Source organism: Cyprinodon variegatus, unplaced genomic scaffold, assembly GCF_000732505.1.
Source record: "Cyprinodon variegatus isolate N-32 unplaced genomic scaffold, C_variegatus-1.0 Scaffold1382, whole genome shotgun sequence".
Classification (NCBI taxonomy): Eukaryota; Metazoa; Chordata; class Actinopteri; order Cyprinodontiformes; family Cyprinodontidae; genus Cyprinodon; species Cyprinodon variegatus.
Window position 1 is genome coordinate 131,019 of NW_015151835.1, and position 10,609 is coordinate 141,627.

The following is a 10,609-nucleotide window of genomic DNA, read 5'->3' on the forward strand; positions in this document are numbered from 1 at the left end:
AAATCCAAATAGGAACTTGCATTTAGAGTAAAAGATGGTGACTCTATAAGATATGCCTTTGATCCAGTTTGACCTTCGAGTTTGAACTATTGTTTTTAAGAGAGGATTGGGCATATGATTTAAATATCTAGCTGCAAAGCTGGTCAAATTGCAGTTGTCATGAAGTGAAAAGGTGGTTCTGCAAAGTATGACATTAACTTGGAGCTGAATGCAAATTCTTGTCAAACCTTTTAGACGGTTTCTATAATATATATTTCTTTACATCACAGTTCTGCATTTGCATTTGTGTGTTACATAAACTCTATTTAAAAATATTGAGGTTTTAACATTACAAAATGTAAAAAAATGCTTTGATTTTTTTATATTTTAAATCTATCCACAAGTATAATATATTTGTACTTGTACATTAAAGTTCTTTTATAGTTTTATATTTCATACAGTTTTATATTGTTAAAGAACTTTACCGTACAGTATTTTAATTGTTTACCATTTAACTCCTCACCAATACTTTATTTTTATACATTTTTCATATTTTTTATATAATCTTTTTGCTGCTGTAAACACCAGAATTTCCCATTGTGGCAAAATAAATGGATTTTCTATTCTAAACTTCTCTATTCTATAATAGCATTTTGATCATTTTTCTTGGGGGAATGTGGGGCATTAGATGCTCGTTGTTTTTATTTTAACTTTTTTTTCCCACTTTATTTTACTTAAATATACAGAATATCTTATCAATGCATTTCTTTTCATTGCTTTTAACGGTAGATACAAAAAAATGTGGTAATAAAAACAATGTGGATCTTCACACCAATGCAAGCTGCTTCCAAAAACATAACAGAGAAAAATGGAAAGGCAAGTAAAAAAGATGAAATTATACATCAAATATAGATTGAATAACGAATAGATAAATATATTAAATGCAGAATCATCGTAAATTCTGCTAAACGGTAGGTGGCACTAGTGGTTTCTCCATTGAGCCGCAGCCAAAGAAGAAGACAGAGCAGCTAAAGGGAAGTGCGGTAGCGTGTTCGGCTCGCGCTGTGGGCTGTGTTGTCTCAACTGCTGCTTTTAACAATCTGAAAAACAGCAAACAGATAAGCCATTTTTAAACTAGCTAACCATTTAACGTTACACAATGGCCACCGGTAAGTTCTGATATTCTTGATTTATTGTGTGTTTGTTTTTCGTTTAAGAAAGTATGTTGATTCACAATGCGGTTATTAGAACCGCGAGGCCAGACGGCGGTGCCGTCTATTACTTGGAAAACAACATATGTAGAAAACGAATGTAACATTCTGTGGTTATTCGGCCCAAGCGTGTTAGGTATTTGGTTTAAACTAAGTAATGTGTGACCTATATGAACCAGCTTTCAACTGAATGAGCTTTAATGCGAGTGTTCAAGTTCGGACAAGTCTGTTGTTGCTAGCGAGCTGGAATGCGTCTTTGTTTATATCGAAAGCAGTAATTCCATTTAAACTGGCAACAAAATTTTATAAGATTATACCTTTTTTCGAAGTTAATATTGGCAGAGCTTGTATTGATATAGTATTTCATAAGTTTCAGTAAGTGTCTGAATGTGAATGAGATCGTTTGATTTCCAGGAAGTAGTCAGAGCCCTGGCTTGATTAGGGCGCCATTTTCTTGCGTTGTTGCCTGGGCCCGGCCTACTTCTTTGACCCATATTCGCACTCTTGGTTAAATTGCGAGGTTCAAATAATATCTTTTTCATTCAATTTCACCACTTTCCCCCCCCACTCTTCCTTTTTAGATTCGGGCTACGGTGGCGCACCAAAGTAAGTGTTTACTTGTCACATTCATTGTCCCAAAGGTAAACCTATAAAATGCAGTTATAGGCGATAGCATTGACCACAAAAACTGTTGGTTTTTGGTTCCTGTCAATGAGTTGACCCATGTATTTTATGTATAATTTCTGTTTTGATATGTGTCTATATATATTTAAAACTTTCAACATTCCTGAGCTAAACTTGATTATTTTTGTTTGCAGCTACGGGTCATATGGAGGTCAGCAGGGTGGACAGGTAAGATGGTTTCCAAGAAATATTAATTCATTAGATACTAAATTTAGATTTTATATTATATTCATTATTAATTTCAGGCCTACGGACAAGGAAATACTGGAGCTAGTGGCACCTATGGTGGACAGACCTATGGTGCATACGGTCAACAACAAGGAGCGCCACAAGGTTCAGGTAATGCAGTTCATTGTTTTAAAGGAAGGGTTGAGAATATTTCTTAGACTGCATATTGGATACATTGTTCAATTAAAAGTTGACATTTTCTCATTCAATCTGTTTTCACAGAAGGTTATGGTCAGCCTCCGCAGCAAAGCTATGGTAGCTATGGACAGGATTCAACTGGGTAAGTTAGACGGAAAAACTGACGATTTTTTGGAGCATTTTATACATTCAAAATTAAATTCTACGGTGTTTTGTTACGGTATTCTTTTCTCTTTAACAAAGGTATGGAGACAAGTCATCGTCGTCTTATGGCCAGCAAGGAGCTGGGTCTTATGGAGGGCAGAGTCAAGGAGGTGGAGCAGGCGGCTATGGCCAGCAGAGCTCCTATGGTGGACAGGCTGCTGGCTATGGTGGAGGCCAAGGGCAAGCAGCAGCAGCAGCAAGTGGCGGTGGCAGCAGCTATGGCCAGCAGAGCTCATATGGTGGCCAGGCCACTGGCGGATATGATGGTGGACAGAGCCAGGGAGGTGGAGGTGGTGGATATGGGAGATGGAGTGAAGGTATCGATAGATTTGGAATCATTACCATGGATGTGTACTCATAGTTGCCCTGAATCTTGAAGCGTTAGGCCCCATTTGCTTACATTTCTTGATATTTTTGCTCCATCAGGTGAAGGAGGTGGTCAGGGTGGACGCTTTGGCCGCGATGGTGGAGACCGGTCGGAGGGTGGCGGCTTCAGAGGCAGAGGCCGGGGCGGCTATGATCGTGGCGGCTATGACCGTGGGGGATATGACCGTGGTGGTTACGATCGTGGCAGCAGAGGTGGACCTCCTGGTATGGGGTAAGTTGCACAGTGCCACTGCCTCCCCTCCCAGGTATCTCTATGCCTTTTGTATTCGACTAGTAAGTTGTTGCTTAACACATTACCTTTCAACTACAAAACAATGCATGTAGCTGGATTTCAACCATCATCAGTTTTGTGCTCCAGATCTCCCAAGTGTCGGTAATATTTATTTACATTTTCCCTGAGTCCTTTTGAGATTCACGGGCTGTACCATTTCCTAATCTCTGTACTTCAGGTAAAATGCTTGTGTTAAATTAGTGGCTCCAGCTTATTATCTTAGCAGTCAATGGTGTTATTGGTTAACTACATTCTTTAAGTTTTCATTTAACTGCTTAAGCTTATTTTATATGTAATAGAAATGCATGAAAAAAAGCAAGTATATGAATGACTTAAAATGTTCAAAAAACAAATGTATATCTTTATTGTACACTTGAACATGAATAACTAAAATGCTAACATCAGCTTGTTAAAAACAACTCATGCCATCCTACTTATGAGAATAGTTGCCTTTATTGATTGTGATTTAATTTTAGCTTCTATAATGTATGCATTATTTCTGAAGATGTTTAGAATTTATTTATTTTTTATCTAAAAGCCTAATATGAGAAATAGGTCTTCCAGCATATTTGAGTGCAACGTTACTCTTATTTAAATGTAAACTCAGACTAGGAATATACATTTTACGTGACAAATTTACATAGCCAAAGCCTGCTAAGGGGTTGCAGCATCGAGGGCCTGCTGTTGAATGCTAGTTCAGGTTGCCATTACATGTAGAGTGCTGCTTTCCTTAAGTTTAAGTTGGCTCCAAGCTTCTGTTGATGCTTCATTGTTTGCTCAGCACTTCCGGTTATCCTTCGCATCCCTTGGCTGATAACTCTACTTTGCGTCTGCATCTCAACAACGTAGACTTTCATTAGCAGAAGTGAGAGCCGCAAATTGATACGCATTTTTAAAATGAAATCACCCCCATGTTGGAACAGGGTACATGAATTATTAGAACAGTCCACCAAAGCCTCATGGCATCTCAAAGTCTGGAATGTTGTCACGTCCAAATGATGAACCAAGCCCTAAAAGTTTATATTCTTTGGAAAGAGGTCAGTTTGGTATTGCATAACTATATTTGCCAAGTTGGAACGAAAACTCTTTAATAGGCTGAAAAGACAAACCTGTTGGATTAAAGGTCATTCATAGAGAATCTCAACATTTTAGTCTTATTCATTTTTACTTGTTTGGTTTACTCTTAATCAGTAGTACAATATGTTCATGATCAAGATGTTTGCAGTGCCTTACATTTACTGAAGCAGTTTTTTTTTGTTTTTTTTTTCTTTAATGAAAAATAAAACTGTAGTTATTTAAATCGCAACTAATTTATTTCAGTTTTTAGTTTATGAAATGCTTAAGTTTCAGATCTAAGAAAAATTTTTGCTCAACTTTCCTGTCCATGCGGGTTTTTAAAAATATTTCTTTGAGTACTTCCTCAATCAGAAAAAGGTTTCCAGCTGGTAATTCAATTATTTATATTGTTCATACATTTAATATTCTAAACCTTTAATGCCTGGTGATTTTACAAAAATACTTAATCTCCAGCCAGGTTTGTTCTGATGCGGCATTAAGGAAACCAGGTAAACATTCTTGATAAAACAAGATAAATCTTTACGTTTGCCTGGAGGCTCATCATCAGCTACTTCACATTCAATCAGATTCATTCGAGTAATGTGTATTTGACAATGGTCAGCCTGTTTATTGTGTTAACATGGATCTACATTTTATACTACAGGTATTCAAAGTGAATGAACTAAAAGTGGGACCTCAGTTAAAGGATCTTATAAAAGAAATCGTTGGAAGATTGCTCATTGGTCGCTGCACTTCGCACTAATCTGGTTTCTCATTGGAAAAACAAATTCAGCAAATTTTTTTACCATCTTTTTTGGTATCTAATCTGGCTTTTTAAACATTGGACCAAATTGCTTTCAAATAGTGACCCATTGACATGTGATTGTCTACATTCGTTTGCCAGGATGTTCATTCAGAGCTTCCTGGTATTCTGTGTGTTGATCTGTAATGCCAAAGACTAACTCATTCATCGTGTGAGACGTTTCCACTGTAGTCGCACACCCTGGCAGGAGTGCAAACTGGTGTGGATGTAGGGGAGCTTTGAGCTCTCGGTTGGAACAAAGGAAAAGCCATCATATCTTCAATTTTTTCCTCTGCAGAGGTGGTGACCGTGGTGGCTACAAAAATTTCGGTGGTAAGTGACGAGCATCAGAACTGTGTCGGTGGGGGAGGAGAGAACTTGAATTAGAAAAGAAACAGAAAAGTGGGTTAAAGGAAAAAAAAAATCTCAAGAATGCCACCATTCTCATGTCCAGATTCGCAAGGAACTCCACCTAATGCTATTTCTCGTAAATGACTTCAGATATGGTAAAGAACTTGGAGTTGTAAAAAAATTGGTAATGCTGCATGAAGATGGGGGTGATTGTAAATGAAAAGGTATTCCAAGGACCAAGAAGGGTAAATCCTTAACGGGAGACATTTTTTGGTGGATTTTACTTCTGGTATAAGCTCAAAGAAAAATGAGCATTACTGTTCTTGTTGCAAGGTAATGGTATTGGTGACGCAACGGTACAAAAAAAGAAAAACTCACATCAGTACAGCTGTAAAACACGGCTTTTTGTTAGTTATCTCTAACTTTGATAGGGTTGATGTTTGTGTGAAACTCCAAAGATTTGGTTTGAACAACCATTTTCCCTAAAGTGTTCCTCTTCTATCCGCTTCTCTGTTGCGTAGGCTCTCGAGATTACGGCTCAAGGGATGATTCAGGTGCAGCATTTTTTTTTTTGTGTGTGTAAATCATCAGTCCTAGGGAGTTTTTGTGGGGTTCTTCATGTTCCTGACACGCTTCCCATTGCCTCCACAGGTGGTGAGCAGGATAATTCTGATAACAACACAATCTTCGTGCAAGGACTTGGAGAAGATGCAACAGTTCAAGAAGTGGGGGACTATTTCAAGCAGATTGGGATCATCAAGGTACAGAACGCTTCCATGGAAAATTTTCCCCTGTCAAATGGTTGAATTTTCATGATTCAACGCTTTCTTTTAGGTGAATAAGAAGACCGGCCAGCCAATGATTAACATTTACTCTGACAAAGCCACTGGCCGCCCAAAGGGAGAGGCTACCGTGTCCTTTGATGACCCTCCGTCAGCTAAAGCGGCCATTGATTGGTTTGATGGTAAGGAAGGTTGGCTGTAACTAGTGTTGCGCCGATGCCATTTTTTGGCCCCGATACCTGGCTGTGCAGTATTGGCTGATACCTATACCATAATAATGTAAAATAATTGCCATCATGGCCCTGTCCGATACTGGTATCGGTATCGGTGCAACACTAGCTGTAACATTTAGCCTCTTCTTACCATGTTTAGCCTCTAACATCTTTTTGCTCGGATTTTCAGGAAAGGAATTCAATGGCAAGCCCATCAAAGTCTCCTTTGCAACTCGTAGAGCTGAGTTCACGCAAAGAGGAGGGTTCAGAGGTGGACGAGGAGGTGAGTACCTTCCAAGTTGTGTAACTGAAGCACTGCCCCCTAGTGGTGGTTTGTTTTTGAGCAGCTGAGTTTGGGTCTAGGATTCAGAGGTCGTGGTGGTGGAGGAGGAGGACCCAACTTCGATGTGAAAGGAGGGGATTGGCCTTGCCCAAACAGGTTAGCGTTCTGTTCCTTATTCTGTTCTGGAAATGATGCGTTTTGTTGTTGAATTTGATGAATATTACAACTTATCATCAACAGCTCTTGTGGCAACATGAACTTTGCAAGGCGGCAGGAGTGTAACAAGTGTGGTGCACCCAAACCAGGAGATGCTGGTTTTGGAGGTTTGTTTGAGTTTTATTTTTATTTTTTTCAAAATGCAAAATCCAAACTCCTAAACGGATTTCTCAGTCCATCGTGTTTTACTCTCATTAAACCATTCTCTGGTCACCATCCGCAGACGGTGGTGGCAGAGGAAGTTTTGGCGGTGACCGGGGTGGTGGCTTCAGGGGCCGTGGTGGTTTCCGTGGTGGAGACCGTGGAGGCTTTGGAGGAGGTGATAGAGGTTTTGGAGGTGGCTACAAAATGGGAGGAAGGTGAGATAAAGGATCAGCGCTTTAAAGAAGGTTGACATGTAGTTTTGTTGTCTCACCAGTAGATGGCAGAACCTGATTGAGAATTGAAGACAAATTTTTACTTTGTGGGAAAATTATATAAAATGTAACATCATTTTTCTTAGTCTCTGCATCAATTACTGACTAGATCAAAATTATTTATTCAAGGGAAGCAATGTATATAAACTCAAATGGTCATGATGAACCTCATGGCATTTCTGAAAGTCTTCAATGGAAGGATGTACTTTATCCTTGAGATTCAGAATGCAAGGTGGACATGGCGTCCCCCCCTTTTATTTAATTGCTGCCTTTTCAATGTCACAAGTGAACAGCCTTTTAAAAATTCAGCTCATGGTGCCTCTCATGTCCTCTCTCTACTCAGGGGTGACCGACGAGACGACAGAAGGGATCGGCCATACTAGAAGATGAAACCATTCCAGACCTTGTCTTTGCCATTGGGGTGGTAGTCTAGTGTAAGGGGAGGGCGGGGTGTGGGAGGGGGGCTAATAACTCATCTGTAGTTTTTTTTTTTTTTTTTTTTTTTTTTTTTTTTTTTTTTTTTTTTTTTTTTTTTTTTTTTTTTTTTTTTTAAGCTTATTCATCCTGAGTATTACTGATCATCTTTGATTGGAGGATGCTTTGAGCTAATGTGAAGAGGTTTGGAAGCTGATTGACACTTGGCATGTTGTCGTTTTTTTTTTTTTTTTTTTCTGTACATCATTCTTTTGCCTGTAGATTCAGATGGTTTGGCTAGACTTTTTTTTTTGTTTTTGTTTTTTTTGTATGGATGGAATAAAATGTTTTACCTATGTTCTTTCTGTGATTTATTTTTCTCCTGTATCTTATTAAAACTGGTTGTTTCCCAGTGCTTTGTGTAACTTTGTTCTCTAAAAACCTAAAAGGCCAAAGTGACGTTGCAGGATTTCATTTTGATAGGACATTAATGGAAAATTGGTTACATGCACCCACAAGCTTGAGTTCCTTTTAGACAAAACGTACATCTATAAAATCATTAAACATAGTATTAGATTGCTTTAGTGACTAGCAAACTGAAGAAGTTAACTACTACCCAACAGAAGGCTTTAGAGGCAGGTGTAGCTAGAACATTTGAATAAGCGTGGCCAGGCAATGACCAATGTACACCAAGGGGATCGGTGCCAGAACCTCAGGGTCAATCTACACTGTATATTAGACTATACTTTCCTTCAGCCTTTGCTAACAAAAAGACTCCTATATTTAAACAGTGATGCTGTCTAAATTAAAGGTGTAGTGGACAAAATTCTTTCAGGTTTGACATCTTAGTCAATGTCACTACTTGTATCAATAATCGTTCTGCATAAAATTAATATATACATGTACTTATATCTACATTAAATGGCTTATTAAAGTTCTTTCTAATTTTAATGAAGACTCAGAAGTGACTTGCATAGACATAATTTCTCTTCACCCCATAAGAGAAAATCTAGTTGTGAAAAGAGCATGACCTCTGTATTTAATGTTAGTATATTGATGAGCATAATTAACCATGTTTTTTTGTTTGTTTTTTTGTAACATATGAAGAATTAAAATACTAAATTAGAACATTCCACTTAATATGACTGCTGCCACCGTCTGTATAAGATGGAAAAATGGTAGGGGTGGCCCTAGCCCCCCATCTAAAACTTTATAAACTGAGTCAACACGTGGGTTTAATATGAAAATTCATATCAGCTCACCTATAAAGGTGGGTTTCAATGTCTGCCCACCTTACAAAGCTGCAGGTGTGTTTGTTTGCCCTGAGCGCCTAGAGGGGCGGTGCTCTTCCTCCCGCAGCGCTCAGCGGCTGTCAGGGATGCAGATCAGCTGTGTGGCTCTCAGGGACTGACAGCCTATTTAACCATGAGGAGACCAGTCGGCGCTGAGCAGAAATGCGCGCTGTGCTGACGGTGTGCTCCTCCCGCCATGAGCCGCCGACCTCCGGGCGGGACATGAGGGTGTGGGTCCTGGCCGTGACAGCGCTGCTGGCCGCTAACACCGCCCGGGGATCCCCGCTGCTGCTGGATCCGGAGGTATGGACCCTCATTCACCCCAAGATTTTTACATTTCCTTTGATTACAAAGGAAATATTCTATTGAACATAGAAAAGTGTTTTCGGGGGACAACTTGTACAAACTTGTCTTTTAGAGGAAGGAAATGATAGAAACGCGTTAATGTTGGAAGTGAAATGAATTTTTAGAATTTATTCAGCACATTAATGTACACTTCCACCTGGAGGAGTATAGGGATTTTAGTGGTAAACGTGAGGAAAATGCTTAAGATAAATTATTTGTATTGTAGAGCAGCTTGAATTTATAACCTGTAGAAAACTTGACTATTTTATTTTATTTTTTTATTTAAAAAATTAAATTCCCATTTGGTTTATTATTGGCATTTCTGTAGATTATTTCTCCCTTCTGCTGTTAGAAGTCCCTCATCTCAAACTTCTCCACAGACAGGGGCAGAGCTAGATGGGGGGCCAGGGGTGGCCATGGCCGCTCTTACCCAATCATTGGCCACCCCTACCATTTTCCCCTCTAATACAGACAGTGGCAACAGTAATACTCTCAAGTGGAATATTCAAAACATTAAAATTTTTCATATATTACCAATTACTTGACAACAAAAACCCCTTGTTTAATTCTGCACATCAATATACTAACATTAAAGATGATAAATACAGAATTCATGCTCTTTTCAGAACTAGATTTTTTGTTATATGGGGTAGAGAGAAAATAATGCCTCTGCAAGTCATCTAGGAGTCTTTAGTTAAATCATAGAAAAATAGAAATTTTAATAAAAATGTATTAAATAATCATTTCATGTAGATATTAGTACATGTAAATATCAATTTCATGTCGAAGGATTATTGATAAAAGTAGGTTGGTAATGATATTGGAAAAGATGTCTGCCCCAGATCTCAAACCTGAAAGAATTTTATCCACTACACCTTTAATTTAGACGCCATGGATGTTTAAATAAATGCGTCTATTTGTTAGCAAAGGCTGTAGGAAAGTGTAGTTAGCCTTTATTTTGAAAATATGGATGTTGTTAATTTTCCTGTTGGAACGGTGTAGATTGACCCTGAGGTTCTGGGGTGGCATAGCAAGTAAGGGTGTGCAAAATAATCGTCAAATCGATGCATCGTGATTCTAATTTTTATGATCTACTGAATCGATTCTTGAAGGCAAGAATCGATTATAAGAAAAAAAAAATGAACAAATAAAATACATTAATGGTTGGCGCACATCAATCAAACCAAGTGGAATACAACTTCCAGTCCAGCAGATGTCGCTGCGGATGTGTTGACGCCTGCTGCTTTGTGTCATAAGCATGTCTGCACTGATTATCCTCATTTTTTTACTTTAAGTTTGATTAATCCTAAGATCTTTTTGTTGGTGTGTCCATGCCAG

At 38.6% G+C, this 10,609-nt stretch overlaps 2 protein-coding genes across 5 annotated transcripts in view; both read left to right on the plus strand.

The window, feature by feature from the left end:
* The first annotated feature begins 992 nt into the window (after positions 1–992).
* On the plus strand, positions 993–7,990 carry LOC107103138 (RNA-binding protein FUS-like). 2 transcript variants are annotated; one of them, XM_015402675.1, is made up of 16 exons: positions 993–1,148; positions 1,772–1,796; positions 2,009–2,042; positions 2,120–2,213; positions 2,325–2,382; positions 2,484–2,761; positions 2,871–3,042; positions 5,259–5,293; positions 5,833–5,865; positions 5,963–6,072; positions 6,146–6,275; positions 6,496–6,588; positions 6,669–6,744; positions 6,829–6,911; positions 7,028–7,163; positions 7,564–7,990. In XM_015402675.1, the coding sequence occupies exons 1-16, from the start codon at positions 1,139–1,141 to the stop codon at positions 7,601–7,603; spliced, it is 1,407 nt and encodes a 468-aa protein (XP_015258161.1). In that variant the 5' UTR covers positions 993–1,138; the 3' UTR covers positions 7,604–7,990. The 2 variants fall into 2 exon arrangements, with proteins under 2 accessions (XP_015258161.1, XP_015258162.1); XM_015402676.1 differs by lacking the exon at positions 5,259–5,293.
* Positions 7,991–9,021: 1,031 nt separating this feature from the next.
* Positions 9,022–10,609, plus strand: part of mmp28 (matrix metallopeptidase 28) — a 27,693-nt gene continuing 26,105 nt past the window's right edge. Inside the window, exon 1 of one of the 3 annotated variants that reach the window (XM_015402667.1) lies at positions 9,022–9,229. In XM_015402667.1, the coding sequence (XP_015258153.1) occupies positions 9,089–9,229 (141 nt within the window). In that variant the 5' untranslated portion in view covers positions 9,022–9,088. The remainder of the gene's footprint in view (positions 9,230–10,609) is intronic. The other 2 variants (XM_015402669.1, XM_015402670.1) reach the window with 2 other exon arrangements.